General features: G+C 39.8%; 3 protein-coding genes across 3 annotated transcripts; all 3 read right to left on the minus strand.

Annotated features, from left to right (window-relative positions):
* Positions 1–84: 84 nt before the first annotated feature.
* Positions 85–7,028, minus strand: uroc1 (urocanate hydratase 1). Its single transcript, XM_084928371.1, has 19 exons — positions 6,316–7,028; positions 5,675–5,805; positions 5,128–5,221; positions 4,962–5,021; positions 4,751–4,879; positions 4,603–4,664; positions 4,447–4,513; positions 4,185–4,328; positions 3,991–4,079; positions 3,477–3,539; positions 3,171–3,350; positions 2,973–3,070; positions 2,813–2,885; positions 2,479–2,668; positions 2,256–2,354; positions 2,061–2,160; positions 1,021–1,102; positions 831–930; positions 85–734 (listed from the first exon to the last, which is right to left on the minus strand). The coding sequence occupies exons 1-19, from the start codon at positions 6,439–6,441 to the stop codon at positions 594–596; spliced, it is 2,028 nt and encodes a 675-aa protein (XP_084784497.1). The 5' UTR covers positions 6,442–7,028; the 3' UTR covers positions 85–593.
* A 97-nt stretch (positions 7,029–7,125) lies between these two features.
* chchd4b (coiled-coil-helix-coiled-coil-helix domain containing 4b) lies at positions 7,126–10,579 on the minus strand. The gene is made up of 3 exons (XM_084928386.1): positions 10,349–10,579; positions 8,527–8,625; positions 7,126–8,447 (listed from the first exon to the last, which is right to left on the minus strand). Exons 1-3 carry the CDS (start codon positions 10,368–10,370, stop codon positions 8,125–8,127), a joined length of 444 nt encoding a protein of 147 aa, XP_084784512.1. The 5' UTR covers positions 10,371–10,579; the 3' UTR covers positions 7,126–8,124.
* A 3,130-nt stretch (positions 10,580–13,709) lies between these two features.
* On the minus strand, positions 13,710–20,495 carry LOC146387056 (protein transport protein Sec61 subunit alpha-like 1). Its single transcript, XM_084928387.1, has 12 exons — positions 20,381–20,495; positions 19,674–19,741; positions 19,463–19,528; positions 19,113–19,191; positions 18,898–19,029; positions 18,680–18,789; positions 17,380–17,533; positions 17,078–17,238; positions 16,762–16,959; positions 16,175–16,366; positions 16,007–16,083; positions 13,710–14,812 (listed from the first exon to the last, which is right to left on the minus strand). The coding sequence occupies exons 1-12, from the start codon at positions 20,385–20,387 to the stop codon at positions 14,626–14,628; spliced, it is 1,431 nt and encodes a 476-aa protein (XP_084784513.1). The 5' UTR covers positions 20,388–20,495; the 3' UTR covers positions 13,710–14,625.
* Between the last annotated feature and the right edge of the window lie 5,605 nt (positions 20,496–26,100).

Raw genomic sequence — 26,100 nt, forward strand, 5'->3', positions numbered from 1 at the left:
ATATATATATATATATATATATATATATATATATACACACACACACACACACACACACACACACACAAAGCTATGAGCAGTGCAAAGTGAAGAAATGTTCAGGGCAGAATCCATATTGTCTTTTTTTATGTGCTATCAACTGTGACCAACTTGGCCTTGGCTCGAACATCAGTCGTTTAACTCTTACTGCGGAGAACTGCAGCTTTTCTTACTTTACATGTTGTACATGTTACATTTACCTGTATGGCACATGAAATATAGGACTTGGCATTTTAATTACTTGATAGTAATAGCAGGTTCAGTACACACAAATAACACAGGTTTTATAATGTATACAAGTTCGAAAATAAAGAATACATGCATTTAAAATATATGAAACACCGTAGCAACCTGATAGAGATTTGTTTTAAAAATTGCCACTGTATATAGATTTATTACCTAGTGCAGTACTGACAAATATTTGCAGGCTTTCTGCGTATTCAGATGTCTTTGTGGTATGAATGTGGTATGATAAGTCTGTTATGTAAAATTTGAACAGATGGATAAGTTTTGTGGCTGTTTTTTTACACAGCCTGCTGGTTTTGCCTTGCTGCTTAGCCCTGCAGGGCACGATCCAGCACATGCTCGTCCTGCACAGGAAAGGGCATGGTGACATGCAACTGCCTGTTCTCCTCCATGGTGCGCTGGATGGTCTCGTAAGCGTTTGAATTTCCAGACCAACAGCGACGAGCCACCTGCAACACACAGAAACACACAGATAGCAGCAGGACAATTATCGTCTGCAGACTGTGAAGTGAGGCTGTAAGCTGCTTCGCATTCAGCTATCTCACCCCATTGGAGACATCCCAGTTGAGCATCAGACGGGCACGCTTTGCTGCCTCCTCTGAGCCGTCCAGCACCAAACCAAATCCTCCATTAATGACTTCACCCCTGTAAATGGGAGGCAGTTATAATCACCCTGATTTAAATTTGTATTAATGCATAAATATGGCTTTGGCGAACTGTTGTAGTCAGACTTACCAGCCAACACCACCTCCATTGTGCAGGGCTACCCATGTGGCACCTCTGAATGCATCACCAACAAAGTTCTGAACTGCCATGTCTGCAACAGGTACACGCTGTGAGCTGTGAATGGACTTTTTTATTACTGCTCAAGTATTTATGGATTATATGAATGTGGAAATACAAGAACGATGAGAATATGAAAAAAGGCTTTATGTCACCAAAGTTATACGTTTGTGGGCCAAGCCACAACTTTCAGCCACAACAGTTTTCATATCAGCAGTAGTCAAGGAGATTCAGTTTTGTTTTGTTTTTAAGACACAATTCGGTTTCAGTACCGTCCATGAAGCAAAGCACAGAGCATTTTTCTTTGATACTGGTTTCCTGCAGAGGCACTGAAACTCTCTAAAACAGTAATGGGTCATACGCTCTGTTATAAAGCTGCATCTGTCACCACAATGTGGTGCCTGGAAGTGAGCTTTAAAATATTTTAAGTCTCCCATTCTTGCATTCAGAATGCCTTTAAGGAACTGACTTGCGTCATGGGACACTTGTGTGTGGCAGGTTGAGTGCGGACTCAAATGCAGGACTCGGCAGACAGACTTGAACTAAAAAACTCAGCTTTATCAGCCGGCAAGTGGAAGGCCAATAAAATGGGCAGGGCAGAGCTGGAACAAACTACCTAAAATAACTAACACTGCTGGACTGATAGGAGACCACACAACACGAGGGGAGATCACAACAACAAACTAAAGAAAACTAGGGGCTTAAATACACACATGAGGTAATCAGGAGGATGGGACACACCAGGGAACACAGGTGAACTAAATCTGACTAACGAGACAGGGGAAGCAAAACTGAACATACACACAGGATACACGCGACTCCAACAAAATAAAGAAGGAAGTAACACACACTGAGACTTAATTATTTGATCTGGCCCACTTAAGATGACTTAAGCTCAACATGGGCTGTATGTGGCCCGTGATGTAAAATGAGTTCAATGTATTAAGCTTCAAATTTCAGTTGTATTCAGCTGTAGTGAGTGTACCACGTACCTGCGCAGAAGACAGAACCATCATACACATTAGAAGTCTCTCTGAAGGGGCTGTCTGTGCCACTAACGTCATGATGGTCTCTGCTAATAACCACTGGCGCCTGAACAAGAGTAACAACAAAGACACTATTGAGACTACACTCAAAACTGAACATCAAGCCTCATGATCACCTTAGCAGACAGTTTATCCTCTTACTGAAACGTTTCCATCAGCAACAGCCTGGTTGATCGCCAAAGCAATGGAGACTCTTCCTTTCTGGTCAGAGTACAGGATTCTGGCTTGTGATCCTACAACCTAAACAAAAAGAAAAACAATACATGAAGCATATGGTCATTCTTGTTGTATTATTATTTATTTATTACCTGTGTAATTTACACTGAAATATCCAGTGGGTGGATTGTTTTAGTAGGAAGCTTACCATTTTATGTTTTCCAGCCTCTCTAATCCAGCGAATGTTGTCATTGTACTGTTGTTTCACACGATCAGGTACATTGGCGCTCATTTCCTCCAGGACAGTAGCGGCAATGTTGTCAGTTACAGCGAGATCTCTGGGGTCGCCAGATGTGCACACCCAGCGAAATGGCCCAAAGCCCAATGAGAAAATATCCCTGGGTAAAGGCATATGAAATGAGATCACAAATATTGCACACAAGCTTATTCACACATCTCATTAAAGGGTTTAGTCACAGTATGGCAGGCTTCACAACATATTTAAACTTAGTGAAGTTTAGTTCATTCAGGAGGTTTCTCACCCCATGATGTGCTGCACATAAGAAGGGTAACGGAACTCTGTTGCTCCTCCACCAACTTTTTGAACCTCTGCACCTGTAAATCAAAGGACAATATTCCTCGTTATTAGTCTATAATTAACAGCATGATAATAGATTTCTTTGTGTTTGTTAAATTACCTACCAGCTCTTTGGGCCTCCAGGAGGAAAGCATTACCGTAGTCCCAGAAGTGCATGCCTGCATCAGCTAGCTTGTTGATAGCCTTTATTTGTCTTCGGAGGCTGTGATAGCATTTAAAACACATTTCTTCAGCTTAATAGAGAGACATATAAAAACAACAGCACAACAATAAGCTTTGTTAAGCTCTGTGATTAATTTAACCTTTCTTGGACCACGTTGCGGAAACGGTCAGGATCAGTAGACATGAGCTGGTTGGCCTGATGGAAACTGAACTGGACTGGATAGTAACCACCATTATATGGGTTGTGAAGCGAGGTCTGGTCTGAACCCAGATCTACCAGGAGCTCGCCTGTCCTCTCAAACTCCAGCAGGATTCTCTCCCTGTTTAGAAAGAGCAGACTATGACTGAGACCTCAAGGGAACAACAACAACAAAAACTGTCTCCTTCACTGCAGCTGCAGCTGTAGACCTGAGTTTTATAGTGTAAACGTATCCTGTCTGACTCACCACAAGTCTACAACATTGCCATGGTATCCCAGACTGAGGGGAGTCTTGGCGCTCTTAGCCTCTCTGTAAGAAACAAAGTAGTAATTAGTGACTTTCACAGCTGAGAGATTTACCTGTGGAATCCTTCTAACATTGGATCACCATGCTACTTGTATGTTTATGGGGTTTGTTGTAATGTACGAAACATTTTACCACCTCTAATCCACACAAGGTTAAAAGTATACATACAGGCGCAAACACCCGCACTGATATTTGGTTAAATGTCCCTTCGTTGAACAAAGTCTCAACAAAGAGAACATGCTCGAGTGAATCCTGCAAGCTAGTACAGGCAGTCAGCTGGATATGCACTGCTTCATCCATAACCAGTCTCCTTACATCAAAAACCAAACACATCTTCCCAACTTCAGTTGATTTAAGGGCCACCTTTTCAATCTCTGATGTAGTAAATCATTTCAAACGAGAGCAGTCTGACTGAACCTTTGATAAAGACTTTTAATCCAATGTTCTCAGTTACCTTATGCGTTTAATGCACTGATCCAAGCTGCTAGTGACCTCCATTAGCCAACCCTGCTCATGTCTCTTTCTCAGAGGAGCCTCATCCACCTAAACGCAAATCAAATATACACAGTCACATTGACTTTACACAGTACTTCCTCTGTTATTGCTTAGTCATCAGAGTTCATGGGAAATGACTTGAAACCAGCTGACCTCTGCAATCACACTGACGCAGCCGGCAATGACGGCAGCTTTAGCCTGAGCGCCACTCATTCCCCCCAAGCCAGAGGTCACAAACACACGCCCCCTCAGATCACCAGAGCCCAGGTACCTCCGGCCAGCATTCAGTACCGTCAGCTGCAAAAAAGGACCACTAATACAAATCTAAAACAGGCACTACAGCGTGCATTATTACATTTTTGTGTGAGGGACTTTCAGACTGTGTTGTGTGCATCTGTTTGTAATTATTACAAACCATAGTTCCATGAACAATCCCTTGAGGCCCAATGTAACAGTAGCTGCCTGCCGTCATTTGACCGTACCTGAAAATGCACAGCAAAGAGCAAAGAGACCACACTTGGCATCTCCAGACAAAAAAAGCAAGTAGCTATAATGGACCTTGAGGACTTACATTGATACACCCAGCGCAAACATCTTCTCATACTGATCTCTGGAGGAGTAATTTGGAATAACCTGATGCAAGCAAAAGAAAAACATGTGAATGCGTCATTTATCTCTTCATATGACATTACTGAGCTAAATGCCTGATGCGCCGTTACCATGCCGTTGGTGATGATGGCGCGAGGTGAGGAAGGCAGACTGGGGAAAAGACCCATGGGGTGACCGCTGTACATAACCAGAGTTTGTTCCTCTGTCATCTCGCTCAGGTAATGCATCACGAGGCGGAACTGCACCCACACAAATGCAAAACTTAAAAGGGATACACTGTGATCAGAGACGTGCATACGATCATGTTAACTCGGGCCATACCTGGGCCCAGTTACTGAACACCTGTCCGTTCCCTCCATAGGTGACAAGCTCTTGAGGAAACTGAAGGACGAAGAACGAATTCTTCGTTATTCACATCAAACACATAAATTATACAGAAAACCTAACATTTTATTCAGTAGGCTTAGCTTTGTTAAGCTGTGCTTACCTGAGCAACTGCTGGATCCAGGTTGTTCATAATCATTAGCATCATAGCGGCTGCTTGACGTGTGTGACATGGGTACTGATCAATGGGGTAAGCTCTTAGGAAGCAGAAGGAAATTCATGTTACTTGTAAAATGGGGGAAAAAATCAACAAAATACCACTTTGAAGTTGAAATGCAGTTTAAATATAAGATATATTTATATTATAGTGGTCTCTCAGTTTCATACTGTTATAGTCTTTGTGATTTTTTAAATCTTTTCTTCTTCTTTCTTTTCTCTGTTCTACCTGTTCTGCCTAAAGATTCCAATGACTGTAATTCTGAGCACCTGTTTTGAATCTTTATATAAAAATTATGTAAAAAATGTGAATGCACGCCCACACTGGTAAGTGCCTGTATAGCTCAGCCCATATATTAGTAGATTAATACATTTTAAAAGTATTACAAAGTGCAACTGTTTGCCTTCTATTAGTTGTAACAGTCACAGAAAGATTCTTCAGTGTTAAATATCTAAATAGAATAGGAATATTGGCTGTCCTTGGTGAGCCTTACCTCATCCGTAATGTGGGACAGAAGCGGTACATGTATATGTGCCCATACTGCCGCAGCTCTTGAGCAAATTCAGGTGCGAGCGTTGCATGGTGGGAGGGGGGGAAATAACGCAGGGCATTTCTCAGCGCTAGCTAGAGGAAAGAGGCATTTAGAGGACGTTAGTCAAGAAACGTAAATGATCAGAAGACATGATTAGATCTCTTTCTGCTCCCCGGTCTTCTCTTGTAACTTATTAAGCATCTCTGTGTTTTTCTTTAAATTATTCACTCACTTAGTGGAGGACTTTTGAGAATAATCAATTTTTAGGAAAGGGCATGATCCAGGAGAGGTGACGCAATAGGACAGAGGACACAAATGCACTTTCCCATCAGACATATTTAGAGAAGCCCAATTATGTGACATGATAGTGCAGCTCTGTTTGGATAATGTCCAAAAGTTTCCTGTGCACAAATTGTAATGTCACCACTTTTAATGTTGGTCACGTCTTTTAAATCTGAATTATCATCATTAGTGCTTAACATTAACTAAAACTATGAAAAAAACTATGGCAGGATATACCTGTGCTACTCACGGACTTATTTCTTGGTGGTAAAACTCCTACAAACTGTGCGAGAATATAGTTTTGCAGTCCATTTACTCACCCGCTCCTCTTCTGCGGTGAGGTTGGGAGTCCGAATAGGTGCATGTGGCACATTTGGATCTCTTCCCCGGTTAGGGGGCAGCGGGTTGAGGGGCAAACCGCTGCATATCTCCTTCAAAGTAGACATGCTGTATTCGATATTTGCTGCGACACACCTGATCAGAAACCTGTAGACAAAGGTAAGACTGGAACCTGACAGTAGCTCTAACGATCCCCTGTGGAGAGAAAGAATTCAAGGGAGGGAGAAACATTTGAGGGCAATCGCTCTTTGGCTGACTGTCCCATTGGCTCTTTGGTCATCTTTGCCCTTCACAGTGCACCAATGGTACACCACAACTAGAAGAGGTTGTTTGGTAATTATTGATCCCTCGCGGAGTTTGAAGCAGCACATGCTTGAGTAGACAAACACTTACTGAGACCTCTGGCCCCTGATGCTTGCATATGTAACTGAGTTACACAAAAGTGTGCGTCACAACTTACCAAAACCTTTTAGACAGCACAGTGACTGTGCAGAATCATATAAATGTTGCTCCCCATTAACAAAACCACGAGTGCAACTAAACACCGCAGTTTCACTGAGAACAGGAAACTACAGGCACGATGTCAGTTTTCAAAGATGGTGGGTACACTGACTTACTGTTTATGGTTCTTTAACCTGATGTACTGATATATTATCAATACACAATATAATATCTTGTGTTGTACACCAGTATGTTTTTTGAGTGAAAATTCAATGTCGGTAAGCAAACACGTGATGAGTAACATTGTTCATTTTCCCATCGTTAATGATATAAACCTGCAATATGATGTGTACAGTCAACAGTATCTCAATTGATTTTATTATAAAACTTTTAACAATATCCACTTCAAGTCAAGTCAGTCACTCCTGTGCGGCACACACACGGTTCATTTTAGCTTAGATGAGGTAAATTTTTCAGGTCTGGTTATAAAAAAAATGCAGTCTTACTGGACAGAGAGTGCAAAGACACAAATAAACAGCTCATAAACAAAAACAAGTTGCAGTCATTTCCTTCAGTTTGTGCTTCATACCTCGTAAAGCTGGCAACTTTTTCAATAATGTTACTAACATAAACTTTTGAGACAAATTTGATATAAGTAACATTTGTGTAACAATGTAAAACACAGAAAATTAAGACAATATACTGTTTACACTCTCTGAATCTGTGATGGTTAATCACACAGCAGACAAATGTTCATCCTGAGACACGAAGAAAAAGAGCCAAACGTATACACACAGTGCACTGTGTGGGTGTAGGAAGCTTGGTCCTTAATTAGCACTCAGCTGAAGATTATTTACAACCATTTTGGATGAGCACAGCGGCAGGATTAAACAACTTCACAAACCTTTTTTTCTTTTGTCCATTATATCGCTTTGCTGGCAAAGTTTGTAAATGAAACTGAAATAAATGTGTTATCTGCTACAGCATGCAAACAGTATCTGCTCTGTAGCCATTTTCCTTTAAGGACAAATCAGAAACCAGTGGAGGGAAAATCTTAAATACTTTTTGATATTAAGGTGGCAGCGTTTGCTTCTATCTAGCCAATCAAATTACTTTCAATTAACTCATAATAATCTGTAATCTGTGCTGCGTGTTTCCTCACTTTGTCTATCCAGCTTCCACACAGCCCAAAGCAAAACAGCCATTTCTGATCATTTACTGTCGATAGTAAAAATTAACTAATGACAAATAATGAAAAAATATCTCTGCATTATTTTTGCTCAATAAAGGGATGATTAATTATGTCATGTATGGATACTGAGCGTCGCTGTTGCTGCGGAGACTCATTATTAGCTCTCTGTGTTGGCCTGTTTGGTATCAGAGTCCTGATCTGAGGCAGATGTTGAGTTTTCATCCAGCGCATCTGTGGATTCAGAGTCTTTTGGGGTCTCGCTGGGTGATTTGTCATCTTCTTGTGGGTAGAGCTCTGGGTAACGCTGCATGCACTCCTGCATAGACCTGAACTGCTCCAGGCAGTCAGAGCCCTTCACCTCCTCCTTACTATAGTGGAAACAAGAGAAGGCGTCCTTAAATTCAGTCCCACAGGGACCACTGGCCATCCCACCCAGGCAGGGGCAGTTCCAATTAATCTCCCCATTGGGAAGAATTAAGCCTGGGACAAGAGAGGAGAATACAGAATAAATAACTTGTAATTGTGCAACTTCACCAAAGCTTTCTTTACCGTTTCTCACCTCTCTCCTCAAATGGGTCATTGGGGTCTTCCTCCACGAGCTCCGCAGTGCTGGGTGCTGCATGATCCTCTTTGGTGGCAAAGATGATCGTGTCTTTACCTGTTGTGTGAAATAGAGCATTTTAAATAAATCAGGAAGGTATCAAAACTTTTTCCTGTCGTTGTTTTGTTTTTTTTGCCATATATAAGTCAAAATTTTGAATTGAACATCTCAAAATTTCCACTTATTAAATGGAATTTTTACGAAATAACATGAAATGCCGGCTTACTTATGACTGGCAGTTTCTTGTATCTTTTTCCAGTGGAGGAAACGAGCTTCCACAGGAGATGATTGGTGGAGTTCTTATTTTGTTAACACACTTAAAACAATGCTCAGCAATTCTTAACAGACTCTCTGAAGTGAAGATTTGCTGCTTTCTTTCTTTTTTGTGTTTTGTTTGTTGGTATTTTATACAATTTTCGTTGAATCATTTAACAGCCAATAAAAGATTATTTGAAGTTATCACTCAAAGCACTTCAAACTAAATCCCAGGATTTTTTTCCAAGGACATAAGAGCTTTACCTGGCATTGAGTCTTTTCTTTGGTTGGAGGAAGCCGAAGTATACAGAGAAAACCCCATAGACACAGCAAAAACATGAAGACATAAACACTCTTTCGGGGTAAGCTGAGAAAATCTCTCTCTGTCTGCCTGTCCTTCTCCCAATCTGTGATGTGTCTTCTCTGGTATCTGTTATTCAAGTTCCATCAGCATTGTGTTCTAGCATGCTATACAACTAAACTGTTTTCTCTGACACACATCTGTTCCCACAGTACATGTTTACTGGTTGATGTGAATGGGGAAATGTATAAAACAGGCTCAGCGGGACTGCCCTGGCAAGCACTCGCATACACTATTACTCTGTACTGCTTTTACTCCCTTGCAAGTGAAATTAACATTAGAGCAAACTGAGATTAAACTGACTTTGATTAAAACAGAGATATGAAGAGGGGTCATTATATCATAAAGGCACCTGAGCTGCCATTTCAGTGAGTGTGCAAAGTTTCCTGCCACTCGGTTGCATGCACAAACAAGCTTGCAATAAGCTAGTTTCATTTAGTTAAATTCACATGAATTTAATACTGATCAATAGAAAAGGTAGTTACGAGCGTTTAACAGTTGTGATTATACACAGTTATATAATAAAGAATGTTCTCTTTCCACCTTTAAATGAAACATATTTGTGTGATGATAATTATTATTATTATGTGTGATTATAAACTCTTATCTCCAAGAACGAGTGTGCACTCTCCCTGTTCTCTGAAACATTAACTAAGGATTAATAAGCTACGTAATCATAGCTTATACATTACGAATTCAGCTGTAGTTCAGAATTTATTATAGGCACTTTTCCCCCAATAAATAACTAAACTTAATCTACATCATAGCCAATAAGGGCTGTGTAGTGTAAAAGCATCTTAAAACCACACTTGGTGTGACGAATTACTTAATCTGCTACCATGACAGTCCAAATACATTCACACACACTTTAAACTATAACTAGACTAGAAGTGACTTTCTAACGTGCTAATATTAGTCACTTTAATAATTACGGTATGTTGCTGGCCTGGTTGACTGTAGCACATTCTGGTCAAGGTTAAACTCTGACGGCCACAGGTGGCAGGCACTGTTGCCCTCTCAGGATAACTGTCCTAGCTAAGATCCTATGAGGGAGCTTCTTAATCCACCTTATTATTACACCAAGATTCATTTTTCATTCAGACTCAACTAAGCTTTAGAGAGTAGCTTTGCAGAAAAGTTAGCCGGCTATCACAGCATGCTTACCTTCCTCTCTGACCGAACTCATCTCTTCACGCCGAAGCACATTAACTTCCTCCTCTTGACTCCTTGAAACAGATGGCAGGTCACTGATGGTTGCGCCTTTTACTGACACACAATGCAACAAACGCAAATATCACAGCAGCGCAGGTTTTAATCCATCCTTCGGAAGCTGTTTCACAACTATCCTTGCCAGAACGTGGTTACTCTTCTTCTCCGAAAGTGTTGCTGAGATCGTTCACGCCACGGTGCGCGTTGCTGCCTCCTGGAGTTCGTAACAGAAACATCCTCTTCATCTTGTGTTTGGACCACACTTTATTTCTGCGAAATTACATAAAATGTTATCCGCTTAATTATTGAATATTATTCAAGTAATTACAGGTAGTTTGGTACACATTAAAGCTTTTATCCCTAAAGTTCGGTTGTATTACAAATCAATTAACGTCACTGAAAATAAGGGAATGAAGAGACAATATTACATCTTCTACTTTTTTAATGTTAATTACACACTCATATGTTAAACATATGAGTGTGTAATCAATATAAAATGATAAAATAGAGATTACAAAAAGAGCTTTCCAAAATGTTTATTTTTGGAGTAAATATATTGTGAGTTATAATCACAGGTGTTAATGCACACTGAGGGAAAAATATAATTCAGCAAACTGTTTCACGCATGAAATGAACAATACAGGGATGGCCAGTCGTAATACCAGTTATTCTGGTATCTAATTAAAAAAAAATCCATTTGCTTTGCCCAAACCAAACACCTGCTGTTCCTGAATAATACATTGTACAAAATTAAAAATAATACTACTAATTAAAGATTATTACAAAAAAATTAATGAACAAATTACTGCATTAGCATTCACCATTGCTCAATTCCTCTTTAATGGGGAAAAAGAGGAAATATCTGAAATATCTATTGAATAACTGATGCCTTGTGTCCAACAAATTACTTCCTTTGTCAAAATAACTTTTTCAGATCTTTAATGCTTAGCAAATATGTTATACTTCTCCCACAATCAAAGCTGTGGTATAGACTTTTATTTATTTTATTTTAATTTTTTTAAGTTAACTAATTTATATTAGATTATATTTCATTTAAATTTATGTGTAATGTTGATGCAAATTGAATAAAAGAAAAAAAACAAAAAAAAAAACTGCTGAATGCACAAATGCTGAAAGAGAAGGAACAACAGGAAGCAATACACCAGGAGATGCAACGTAAGCTCCACGATGTGAAAACAATGCACGTTGAGAAAAAAAATGAAGGGTTGCAAACAATGTTTGATGAAGCACTCCATAGAAAAATAAAAATGCTGAAAGAAAAGGAACAGCAGGACTCAATACACCAACAAATGAAGTCTAAGCTTCAAGATTTGGAAGCAATACACCAGCAGATGCAGTGCAAGCTTCAGGTTACTGAGAAAAATAATGGAAGTTTGTGCGTAATGTTTGGTGAAGCGTTGAAAAGAAATACAGAAGTGGTTAAAGAGAAAGAACAGCAGGAGGTTATACACCAGCACATGCTGTGCAGGCTCCAAACCATGGAAGCATTACATCATCAGATGCTGTACAAGCTTCACATCATGGAAAAAAATAATGAAGGCTTACACGTAATGTTTAATGAAGCACTGAGACGAAACACAGAAATGTTGAAAGACAAGGAGCAAATGAAGCAATGTGCAAACAAATACAGGGCAAACTTCAAGACATGGAAGCAATTCAGCAAAAGCTCCAGAGCAAGCTTCAAGTCACCAAAGGTTTACACATAATGTTTTGCTAAGCAATGAGAATTAATACTAAATACTGAAATGCTTAAAGAGAAAGGAGAAACAGGAGCTATACACCAAGAGACTATGTGCAAACTTCAAGTATCAGAGAAAAATAATGAAGGTTTGCGTGTTCGATAAAGCACTCCAAAGAAATATGCAAATGCTTTAAGAGAAGGAACAATAGGAAGCAGTTCACCAACAGATGCAGTGCAAACTCAAAGACACAGAGAGAAAATGGAAGCATTACAAGAAATATTCGATAAAGAACTCAAAGAAAATTCAGACCTGCTAAAAGACAAGGAAAAACTCCAGAAACCCAGAGAGAGATGCAGTATATTCTTTAAGACTTTGAAACATAAAATACAGAGTTGTGAGTATTAATAAAGTAAAGGACAAAAACACTGAACTCAAGGAAGAGAAAGAACAGCTTGAGAAAATATGCAGAGAAATAGAGCCAAATCCAAGAAGTGGTGACCAAAAACACCCAATTACAAGCACTCTACAACAAAGTCCATTACGCAAACACCAAAATCCAAGAGCAAAAGCAACGACAGGAGAAAATCTCAAAGACATACAGTCTTTATTTCAAGAACTACAGAAGAGACATGAAGAGTTAAAAGCCATCCATCACAAATAACAACAAAGAAACAAGGACATGCATGAGGCAAACAAAGAACTGCAGGAGAAAAACAAAGCCCTGCGAGAAAAGCAAAAGGAAAACCAGGAAACATTAGAAGAACTGGAGAGAAGGTGGAAGGTCAAGATGACATGCAGACGTTCAAACCAAGTATCGAAATGGAGAAGAACTGTGATGAAAATGACTTTGAAAATGGCATGGATGTTGGTGCAATGAGGTTGGTGCGTAGTCATTTGAATATTGCCTTCAGCAGCTTAGCGAACCAAACCCGAGATAACACCATTTTTCTTAAACCGCTGTTATGCTAAAGCAGGATTAGTTCAAGTTTCTTCATTTAAAGACAACTATAATCAATTCTTATGGAAGCACACTTTCAAAAAAAAACTTAAAATTTTTTTTTGAACAATTGTGTTTGATATTTGTAAGATGTAGATAACTCCGATGTAAAGCTTTGCAGGCACTTGAATGTTTATTTATACATTTTTCAGTGAGTCCTTTCTCCAATGTAGCATACCCAGCTCTGCTGTCCTCCTACTCAAATAGGAAAGGCATGATTATACAATGGAAATGGAACCTGTGTTGGTCAGCCTTCCCCTGCAGCTAAGCCACAAACCACGCCCCCTCACAATGAGACTGCCCAAACAGTCCTACTTAGTATTATTCTCTGACAAAACCACATTATTTCATCATGTTTTTATACTGTCTGTTTTCCTCTTTGTGTAATACTTTGGCGGTTTACGTGCAAAGACCAGAAACTCAAACTGAAACCACAAGTTTAATTCTGACAGGGTCCTGCGGGCTGATCTGTAAACCACCAGACAGTAAAGCCATCATTTGTTAACGAATACATCAAAATATGGGAACTAAATCCACAATATTGTGCTGACATAAACATCACAAAAACCTCCCCAGATTCACCTGTATGTATAAAAAGGACATTCCAAGCAAATAGTTAAAAGTCAGTCTTTTTCCACAAAATGTTTTATTGAGAATGTTTTTTGTACAAGTTTGCTCTGAAATGCAATTATTTTTACATATTCAAAGACTTTATCTTACACTTAAGACAAATTCAAGTTATTTAATATATGGCCTATGTACAGTCTGTTTGGAAAAGTTATTATTGAAAGTACACAAAGCAGACAACTAAAAACAAAACATGACATAAGACTGCATGATGTGGGCAACAAGAGTCAATGAAAGCTGTCATTTAATACTGAAGCTCCCTGGGAATGCCTTAAATTAAAAATGAGTTTTGAATGTTTCCCAGAGGTTGGAACCCAATGTGAGCTCCATCTCTTCTTCTCAGAGGACCCTGACCCAATAAACGCTTCAGTGCAGTGTCCTGATCAGAAACATACACACTCCTCGACTCTGACAGTTCACCTCCTGGTTTACACCATTAACTGACTGGCAGGTTAACTAAAAAAAAAAATAAAATAAAGCTGAAAGTAAAAGTAGGAGATAACACTAAGCACACTGAAGACAGATGACCGTCACCATCCAAATCAAGTATGCCTGCATACCAAAGCATTTGTCAGTCCAGAAGGGGGGAGGGACTCCTGCAGGAAGCCTTTAGGTGAATATAGGAAGCTTTAATCACGTTTAATCAGGTAGAAACATGGATAAAGCACAGCCAAATGTCTTTCTTTGCATCATTTTGGAAGGTCTGTGGGGAAAACAAATGGAGTGAAGAGTCAGCATATTGTCCCAGCACCTCACAGTACCCGATTTCAGCGGAGACTCCTGAAGGTTCCTCAAACGTCCTAAAAAATTGCAGTGCCGATGATGCAGGGGCTTCTCATGGCTGTAAAATAAACGCGGGTTTTGTGGTGCTGAAAAAAGTTGGGTCAAAAGCAAGAGCACGATGGCTAGAAGAATAGGCCTTCAAAGCTCCCTACTTCACTCTGTTCTTTCACAAATATTTCAAAGTACTGGTAGATAATGGTAACGGCCAGCAGGATACCAGTGCCAGAGCCAATGGCTCCAAGGAAGTCTGCCATCACTGACAAACCACCGATACACAGTCCACCAAAGGCAGCAGCAGTGGGAATGTATCTAAAATGAAAACAGAGAAATTAAGGAAATTACACACCCGGTGTTTTTTTGTTGAAAATGCAATCTGTAGTGAGGATGATTGCATTCACATATACGGCTTAAGAAAAAAAAGACGAAAGAAAGGGAATATTCAATCACAGTTTAACATAAAGACACAAAGTCAGTTAAAATTAATAAATATCACCCTGTCAATTTAGAAAGCACAAGCCATTGTGAACTCATTTCATCTACTGTGGTGTAAATGAAAGTGACAACAAATGCACTGGAGACACAACAATAATAATTCCTCCAAAAGGGAATGATTGTGAAAGGTTTTGGTGACTACAGAGTTTTTACTAGTGTCTTTTTTGTTCACTGCTGGCAACATGAGACAATTCAAATTCCAGCTCTTCCTGGATGGCACATTGAAAAGTGCCGCTGCACCTACCACAGTCTCAAGAGTGTGGAGGAAATAGTAGGAGAAGATCATCAATTCAGCAATAGGAGCTGTATCTGCTCCAGCACTGCCAGAGCCCTACAAAATGACCTACCCCCCCCCCAACCCTCCATGTGCATTATTCCAACTAAAGTGTCAGATACAGACTCGACAAGTGTTACACAAAGGCCGCAATCCTTTAGTGGAACATGTGCCAACAGACTGGCACCAAGCAGTTTGACTGGCATTCCCCCAGAGAAAACCAGAGCTGGCAGGTTCGCCACTGGCGCCCTATTTTCTTCAGTGATGAAAGGAAGGAAGTTCACCTCATGTGACAGGTTTAAATAAGTTTGTAAACACTGTGGCAAACATTATGGTGTCTGCAAGATCATCTGTGAAGAGAAAAGAGCCCTCTAATACACCTGATGTCCCTTTTACTTGCACCACAGCATGTGAAAGACAGATGTTCATGCTTCCTATCCCTGACTTTGTGTTATACACTGATGATCATGTTCCCTTACATTTTTGAGAAGTGTACACTCACTTAACTAAGTAGTGCTTAAAAGAGCAGTTTAGCAAAAAGTGTGGGTTGGCATTATTTATATGTAGGAAATGTGAAAAGCAGTTATATGGAGGCTGTGTCTGAATGAACTCATGACATAACCTCCTGAACCAGAGCATTGCATAACAAACACTTGAAACACAAAATTGTTCTGTATATTTTGGGAAGCTGGCGAAAATCTAGAAGGTCAACAGGTGTAACAGATTTTGTATTTTACCTGTTAAGCTCATGGACCATTGAGGTCTCTCTGTGTCCTCTCATCACCATCTGCTGCTCCTTCAGCTGTTTTGCAACCTGCATGACAGGAAATGGAATAGATCTCTAAGACCGAGTTTTCTTGAAACAATGTCATAACACAACCTACTAGAAAACAGTAATAACTTACATCTTTTGCAGAGGAGCCTGATACTTCAATCCAGGTTTTGGAGAAAAAGGCACATGAACCAAGCATGAAGATGATGTAGATTACTGCGTGGACTGGGTCCTCCAGAACAGAGCCAAATGATTCAGGTGGAGAGAAGTAGTAACAGAGTCCCCCGACTGGGTAAGCACGGGCCGGGCCACCAGACGATGCGTCCTGGGAAAACGGGAACAAAACGTACTCCATCAGTCACTAATGTTAACATGATAATGAGTTGTCAGACTCCGGTACATCCTTTCCACAATTTTATTTTGTTCCCTTTTATCAATAACCAAAAATATCAAAGGATAGGCTTGTCCTGGCACACAGGTGTGAATGTCATGGTAAGCTTACATAAATGCAGCTTGTGTAGTTAGGAAAATATGGTTAAAAAAAAAAAAAACCTGACTGTTTGAGAGGAGGTAGTTTTTATAAAGAAAAACCATTAGCAGAGGCATTTATTTTTGGGTTGTTGGGTGTTGGGTCTTTTTGCACTTTAAATAAGGCATTTTGCAGGTCAACACACTAACAAACTGAACTGAAGAATCTATAAAACGCAAACATGTACTCACAGACCACGTTCCGAGCAGATTAACCAGGAAATTGCCACTGAAGCGCGTGGAGAGCATCTGGGATATCACATACAAGTTGGAGACCAATGCAGACTGCAGGATGATGGGAATGTTGGAAGTATAAAAGAGCTTGATGGGGTAGGTGTTGTACTGTCCACGGTAACGAGCTGACTTTATTGGCAGATCCACCCTGAATCCCTGTGAGAAGAGATTAATTCATCACACTGATTTTTTTTTTTTTTTTTTTTTAAATACACGTTTTAAATCTCAAGTGGGTTAGTGTGAAGTCAGACAAAAGAAAAGAAAAGCAACCGACCTGAAAGTATATCACTACAGCAAAAACAAAGACTGTAGCAATCAGGTTCATGAGGTTGGGCAGGTTCTGTCTGTAGAAGGCCTCTCTCAGAGCACGCACTTTGTCGGTCCTTGTGGCAAGCAAATGGAAAAGAGCGATGATCGCACCCTCAAACTCCGTGCCTGGAAACACAGAAAAAAAACTCTCAAATGAGAAACCTCGTTTTGGATTGCAAAGATGCAACATGGTTTTTTTTTTTAATTATTACTTAATTAAAAAAAATAAATAAATCACTTTGTAAAAACCAATTATTGGTTCCTTACCTCTTCCAGTGTTCACAGTAGTGGGACTGAAGGCCTTCCACACAATCGTTTCACAGATGTTGGTAGCAATGAACAAGGAAATGCCTGAACCAAGACCATAGCCCTTTTGGAGCAACTCATCCAGCAGCAACACAATCAGCCCAGCCACAAACAGCTAGAGAGAAACGTAACAGTTCGAGTCATGTGAGATTGCTATGGAGATTTGCCATGTTTGGAAAGTTTTGAGTATCGACTCCAACAAACACATTATGTCTTCTGTTTTTACATTTAAAATTAATAAAAAATTACGTAGGCTTGTGGAATGAAAGATTAATAAAAAAAAATAAAAATACTGACAGCAGATGGGATACATTCAAAAATTTTACTCCACTTCGTTCTCACATTCACAAGATTATAAGAAGCTGTGGTGACAGCAAAACCCCCTCAGCTCACAACCCCAGCAGGTTGTGAGCTGAGCAGAATAAATGAAAAAGAAATGATTTCAGTTGATTCATTTTTTTGAAAATTACTGCATCTATACCTGTTGTTACGTTATCAATGAGTATAACAGTTACCCTAAATGATAAATGAAGCCGAAAATAACTGAAATTTAATTATGTTTCCTAGCCCAAAGATTTCTTTAAAGTACCAGTAGCATCATCTCAGTAACAGAAAGTACAGCGTATGTGTGCTTTAGGTTGATTTCAAGGTGCTTTCCTGTTTCTCTAGAGCATGAAAGTAACATCTCCTTGGGAGTATATTTATACTCACAGGTTTAAAACTATTACCAACTAATAACAATTTAAAAAAGGCTGATTTTAATCAAAGGGTTTTCACTGATATTCTTTGAGTGTTTATGAAAAGGTAGCAGGCAAGGCTTTGGGAAAAGACAAGCTGGAAAAAATAAATAAAAATCTCCGTTGCCTCAGCCTTTTGTAAAGAGATAAGAATTTTGTATTGTTGTATAATCAACTACTAATCACACAACTCTAATATGAATGCTGAACCAGACCTTGTACTTAGTTACCCTGTATTTGACAGAGTAACTAATGAAACCTCTCTCTGAAATGCGCCTCGTGCACTTCTTTAATTGTGATGTCAACATTAAGTTTAATAAGAATGACATTGAATAAACAGTAATGCCAGTGTAAGGGACATGTCTGTAATAATAACGTTCATAAAAACAAAAACAACATTGTTGGAAACTCTGAGGAACCAAACAATTAATAATTAATTAATAAAACAATTTATAGCTAATTTATATACATGTCCTGACATTACACAGTTCAGGTATGTTTGCAGATATTCATTCTGTTCTCACCTGAATGATGATCAGCAGACAGATCCCTGCACCCATCTCTGACGGATCTCCGTACATGCCAGTCATCACATACACAATAGCCTGGCCAATGGTGATGATCATGCCAAACACTGAAGAAAATAAATAAATAAATAAAAAAATCAGAGGTCAGAGACCCTAAAGTCTTGATAGGCAATTTCAAACTACTTCAAACCAGCACCTGAGCAGAGTTTACATACATTTTTGTGCACCATTAAAAAGCGCTCTGTCCTTTGGAGTGTCTCCAACTTCGATGATCTTAGCTCCAGCAAGCAGCTGCATGATCAGGCCTGAGGTGACAATTGGCGAGATACCCAGCTCCATCAAAGTACCTAGAAGAAAATGTTCAAGTTAGACCCCAGAAAACAGCAGACATATATTTAACTTATACACAAATATATTAAAAGGTATATACCTCTGTTTGAGGCCAGAATGACTCTCATCCAGTAGAAAGGATCTGCAGAGTCTGAGGACATTATGCCAAACAGGGGAATCTAAAAAAGCAACATATTGCATTTATAGTTGAGTCTTAATTGGCTGCATGAAGTGTTATAATTGTGTGTCCCCTGAATTCACTGGCTTCAGCTTGATACTTTGACTATTATGTAAAAAACATTCCTGTAACAGACAACTTAATGTATTAATAACATTGTAATAATTGATGCTAAGTTTTTTTTTTTACTTATTTAAGCTGTTGAGGTTTTTTCCCCTATTAAAAATATCATAAAGATGTAAATACACAAACTAATCAACAGTGAGACTCACCTGGCAGCACACCAGAAAGATGAAAAGAGTGATAGCAGTCCATAACACCTTCTCTCTGAACTGGATCTAATGGTTGAGCAAATGTAAGAAGTTTAAAGGGGGGAGGGGGGTTTAAAAAAAAGAAAAGCAAACACAATCTAAAGCTTACTGATTGCTAATTGCTTATTTAGAACTATGAAAACAAGGGGGAGGTATTTAAAAACACACATACCTTTCTTTCGGGTTTTTGGATCTCTGGCAGCACAGCACAGAAAGGCTTTATCACCTCCAAGAATTTGACTGAAAACAAACAAACAAACATGAGTAAAAAGGTGATCATATCTGGTTATCATCAGCGGGACGTGGTAATGAATGGGGGCGGACTTTACAGACAAATGTGAATGTACCAACAATGTACCTGGATGTAAAGCAAAGCTTTGAAAAAAAAAATCTGTTTCCTGTTGTTATGTCAGATCTTTACAGTACCTCTACAACCTACGTGTTTCTAGTAATGCAAGGCAGGAAACAGGAACAGCGGACTCACAAAAAACAGAGCGTCTTATGCGTCGTCATCACTAGACTGTCAATGTCTTTGAATGAGTGGCTAACAAGTTAGCGTAAAGGTCTCGAAATAAAGCCACTCACCGTATCGCTTTTAAAGGATATCTACAGACTAGAAAACTAGTTTGCCAAAATATCACCTAGTTATTAAGCTAAACCCTACAACTACTTCTTACTAGAAATGTTTTTATAACAGGGAAAAAACCATTTATCAACCAGGAAGCTAGCGACTAAATGCTAGCTGCATGCGATCAATGCCAGTTGCTAGTTACCGTTAGCTAACTAAGTTGTCAAAAACACATAAAACACTGTTTCAGTTTTGCTCCTCGTTTTTTGCAGATCACAGTCTTAAAAATCACGTGCCAAAGTGAAACTTACTGCCCATGATGTCCCAACTGGTCTCTTTGTACGGTTCTTCACAGTGAAAATGAGACCAGCTTGAGCCTGAGTAACTGAGCCACCGGGAGGAAAAGAAGGAGACACGTCATCACTACAGACACGAAGACCAGCGATTTAAAGAGACAGCGACCTTTTAACTGAACATCACATATCACAGTTGCAATACAAAGAAACGAAGGACAAATATGAAAAGCTACATTTTAATAGACCTACTTTAATTTTTGACATACTTGTGTAAAGCAAACAACCCCGGAGCCTGACAGTCCCAGAGAAACAGAGGGATAATATTTTTCAGCTGCTACTACTGCAGTTAAAGTTACAAATGGTAAAATATCGGCACTTGATGTCAATAGATTGCAGAGTGCAGTCAAATGAATTTATCCCTTCCAATTCAAGAGCATAACGATGCCATTATGCTCGCCGTGTTGCCTGTGTCATGCGCGCTGATTTTGATGTCACGTCTTGTGTCCTGTCCACTGGGCAGTCCAGCACCTCTCGATTTTTGTAACCTGGCGCACTGTGCCGCAGCTTGGTTGAAGTAACAAGTGTACAATCGTGTCAGATGTTATTGCCATTTTAGTGGAGTTGTTGGAAAAGTTGGAAAACGTTACAACAACAAAAAACGTTAGACAACATCTTGGCTTTGACCTTTTTCCTCTCCTCCGTGCTTATGATAGAGTAATTTTAGGAAACTCAAGCCAGATTTTAGCTGGCATAACCAGCCAGGCTTGTAACCAACCAGTTGGACATGTCTAATCTGCTGATAGTAAGTAATTGCAACAATATTGGGAATAAATAAGCATGTTTATGCATATTTTCACGTGTAACAGTTCAGTTCAGGAAATAAATCTTGATGTGATGAGGAAGAAAATGGTTTTTTAAATAGATGCTAGTTGCATTGTCTCTTTCCTTTGCATTTTTGATTCTTTGGTTAAAGACTTTCAGTGGAGCAGCTGTAGAAGACAGTCAGCAGCTCCCTCTTCAGGTCCATTTTTCTGAGGATTCTCAGAAAGTGGACACGCTGTTGGGCCTTCTTCAAAACCGCAGAGGTGTTTGAGCTCCATTGGAGGTCTGTGTCTATGTGCACACCCAGGAACTTGAAACTGGACACCCTTTCCACACACTCCCCGCTGATGTTGACAGGCTGCAGCTCAAACTTCCTGCTTCTGAAGTCAACTACCAGCTCTTCTGTCTTGGTGGTATTGAGGTCCAGGTTGTTGTCTACACACCAATCTGTCAGCCTCTGAACCTCAGCTCTGTATGCCGTCTCATCTCCCCCAGAGATGAGCCCCACCACGGTGGTATCATCTGCAAACTTAATGACTGCGTTGTCTGGGTGGGAACTAACACAGTCATGTGTGTACAGATTGTATAGTAGAGGACTCAGTACACAGCCTTGTGGAGAGCCGGTGTTAAGGCTGAGGGGTGAGGAAAGATGAGGCCCCACTCTAACTCTCTGTACACGGTCTGACAGGAAGTCTCTGATCCAGCGGCAGGTGGTAGAAGGAAGTCCAATATCCAGCAGTTTAACTATTAGTCTGTCCGGGAGTATCGTATTTAAAGCAGAGCTAAAGTCAACAAAGAGCAGCCTGGCGTAACGGCCTTGTTGTTCCAGGTGAGAGATAGTGGTGTGGAGCGTTGTAGCAATGGCATCTTCAGTTGGTCTGTTAGCTCTGTATGCGAACTGGAGCGGGTTGAGTGTGGGCGGCAGGCAGGACATGATGTGCCTTCCTGGGGTTCACTGCCCTCAGTGTGCACCTCATCTCATATTCCTGCACCACGAGGCTTCGGCTGCTGCTGCTGTCCGATTTAGCAGTTTAACACTCAAAAGAGGCTATTTCATAATGACTTATTTTATTTCTGAGGGTATATAATACAAAGTACTACAATATCAAGCATTAACTTCATCATAAACTGTACAAAATATTACTATTTTGCTTAAAATCGACCTGACTACTTGTTCCTCCACTGCTGAAACATGACTTTCTCCACCAGAGGGCAGCGCTGACCAGAGGCAAAAATGTAGCTCAGGCAATACAGGGTTGTCAAGAAAGTGGTACAGCTCCTTTTGAGTTTCACTTTCAACAAAGACAAAATAATATACACAAAGGAGTTTACAGAATAACCAGAGCAGCTGATAGTGTCAGTAAAGGCAAAACAATAGGCCAGCATCAGTATTAACAATGATGAATAAGATTAATATATCTGCTCTTTCTTTTTAAGTGGTGTGCAATGACGTCAGCATATACAAGGGTTCCACTATTTATGCTTTGATTTGATGCTCCTGGTTTAGATACAAATAGCATTTAAAGGTAACAACATTACGTAATCAAAGTGGCGATTTGTTGCAAATGCAAACAAGGTTTTGATCTACATGGAGGTGAAACACATAGTAACTTCGAGGATCTTCTTGTTTCTTCTAGTCATTTCTATTTTTAATTCCACATTTTCCAGATCAGTTCCCTGTATGTTTTAAAGAGGACCTATTATACCAATTCCCCATTCTTAGACTGGGCTTTAGTGCAGCCTCTTAACACCAACTGTCTAAAACTACTCTCACTTTAAGTGAGAGGCAAACCCTCCCTGCAACTTTCTCCTGATTGGCTGCCTCTCACAAACACAAGATTTGACCAGGACCTTTATATACTGCAACACTGTCAGATCCATCCATCCATTTTCTCTTTCACTTATTTGGGGCTGGGTTGCAGAGGCTAAGCAGAGAGGTCCAGCCCTCCCTCTCCTTAGCCACCTCCTCTAGCTTATCCAGGGGGACACTGAGGTGTTCCCAGGCCTGCCAAGCAATATAATCTCTCCAGTGTGTGTGTCCTGGGTCTGCACTAGGGCCTCCTTCCAGTGGGACATGCCCAAGACACCTTACCCAGGAGGCACCCAGGAGGTACCCTAATCAAATACCTAAACTACCTCAACTGGCTCTTTCAGCATTGAGGAGTGGCACACAATATCATAGTACATTGTCAGATCTCAGAATTATTCATACATTTTATTTAATTCTAAAAAGAAGATATTAGTGTCTTGAACAAAAATTTTGAACTAGTGCCCCAAAACATTATATGAATTGTAAATGTGACTTGTGACATGGTCACTGTGAACACAAATACTCAAGCTGAACAAAAACACATGCAAAGAAAAGTTCCTTGGCAGCTGGTGTTGCACGAGAGTCTTTGATTTCATTGAAATATGAGCATGAAGGAATTTTGAGTTCATTGGACTGATACTGGTGAATGTTTGTTCTCCTTCCTTTTTGTCTCACATTCATCTCATTCCTTGTTTTGTTCCTGGAGATCCGCCCTCCTCTCATGCAAGTCTGCCAGTTAATTCACCTCCATGATCAAGGAACTGACCTCCCAGCCCATTGTTCATTCAGTGGTGCTAGTTTCAGTCATTGTGCAATGTACTGTTTATAAGGTTGGGGAAACGTTTCTCCCACTGCAAACGCTACGTCCAGATGAACAGAACCTTTAGGGATTTACTTACCTGGATGGTTGAGCATGCATCAATACATTAATTTACCTGCCATCAAAAACCAGGACACTCACAGCATACAGACATCAAAAGATCCACATTTTTCTCTAATTTAAATTAATTTGTGTGTGTTTGAACTGACTTGCATGTTTGTGTGTGTAAAACAGATGGTCACACTAATAGCTGACTGTGAGAGAGACAGAGTTAGTCGCCAGGGGATTTATATGGCCACATGCTGATGTTCTGTGCCTGTACCCCACGGATTGTCTGTCAGTAAGGAGAAGCTTGTTGAGGAGAACTTGTTGAAGCTTGTTTAGCCAGCATACTGGTTTATTATGCTATAAATCCTCTACATACTGATTTAAATTTGGGTTCATCCACTTGCTCTAAAGTTAGCCAAGCCTTCACTGCTCAGAATAAACAGGCTGTGTCTCAGGCAAACAGCTGATCTGAACTCTTGGTGACCCACAGACTGCTAACATATAGTATTTCACTAGGTCTGTTTAAAATGTAACTGCTACATATACGGTACTAATGTCAGTGTGTTATAACTGGTTGATTTAAATTGTTCCTGTAATCCGCTGCACTGATCCAGCACACAGAAGAACGCCATGTCCTCGACCCTAAACTCCAGGCTAGATAAACCCTAGTGACCAAAGAGCACTAGCTCCTCTCTGAAGGAAATTTCCTACGTAGTCTTAAGAGGGTTGACGGAAAATAATTAAAGCTGGTAGCAAGAGCATAATGTTGGAGAAGTTCTGAAAACCAATTAAAAGGATTAAAGAGCTATACACGGAGATGAGAAGCTCTGTGAAGCAATGCAGTTAACACAGCAAACACAGCAGTGCTTTGAGCTAAATACCAACAAAAACAATGCTGACTTTTAGTTCAGTGTGTTAGCATGCCATGATAATTATCACTGAAAACAAAGCACAGGATTGTAAATAGTTTTGCTGTCATTAACTTAGTGCCATCACATTATTATATGTTGTGTTATGGTGGGAAAAATCGCATGTTAAACCCAATAAACATGATCCACAAAGCAACAGGAATGTCCAGGAGTTGTTGTTATGTATGTCAATTTTCTGGTCCACTAAAATCTGCAAGATACAAAACATGGGACTCATGAACATCTGTAGAAAATTTCCTAGTGATCGATCCAATAACACAAGAAATTTGTGTCTGAAACACCTACTGCTGCCGTTTGGTCACACTCACTTTACAAATAGAGATCACAGAGTTTAAGGAGGATATATAAATATGTCTTTGGGTGTCTTATTTAGCAATAAAACTTTGTAAATAATGGCACATTTAAATGTCAGTGTAACAAAATGGGGACAGAGTTGTTGTGTATTTTCTCTTTTTTTGCTTCTGTCCTCCTAATCTCATTGGGCCTGATTGGGAAGACTAGCAACCACTGTTGTGGAAGCTAATGGGGTTCCTTATAAATAAACAAATAAACAGCAGCTGTACTCAGTTCAGCCTCATTGTACCTGTCTTATGTAACCTGTTCAAAGGTTCTTCCACATCTTTACTCTGAACATAAACATGACCTTGACAGCCACTGAGCAGAACTGCTTAGGTTACTTTTTAATAAAAAAAAAAAATCATTATGAAGTGTCTAAAAAACCACTGTGGATGTTAATAATACTGTAAGGATACATCTAAATCTCTTGGAGATAAAAACAAGACAACCAACTGAGGAAAAATTGATTTATCTGGTCAGAACATATAACGTGTTTTTTAAAAGCACAATTAAAAAAAAAAGCAATGAAGAAGATTTTAAAATCAAGACAGCCAATGCTCCTTGAAACTATTGCCATAGTTCACTTATATATACTTTAAAGGTTTTCTGATGACATCATTATGCTGTAAATGTATGGGCGTGTTCATCATAGAAACATCCTGCCTTCACCTCCTCCACCCACATACTTGCTCATTATATTCATTATAATCCATCCCTCCATGAGAAATGCAGTTATTCCATGGAAAGAGTTACCCAGCAGAAAACCAAAAACAGTCCCACTGACCAGGGAATGTGTTGTAACTGACAATCCAGAACATAACCACACAGGAGTTAATCATCTTTAACGGGGCTGTAGTCATCAGGCTTAATCCAGATTATTGAGTTGAACACTCAACGCCTTCTCTAGTACGTGTCTCATCTTGTCTGGGATATTTTAAGCATACAGAGTCATACAGTCCGCTTGGTTTTT

Source organism: Perissodus microlepis, chromosome 5, assembly GCF_051167445.1.
Source record: "Perissodus microlepis isolate ML-2025 ecotype Zambia chromosome 5, ASM5116744v1, whole genome shotgun sequence".
Taxonomy (NCBI): Eukaryota; Metazoa; Chordata; class Actinopteri; order Cichliformes; family Cichlidae; genus Perissodus; species Perissodus microlepis.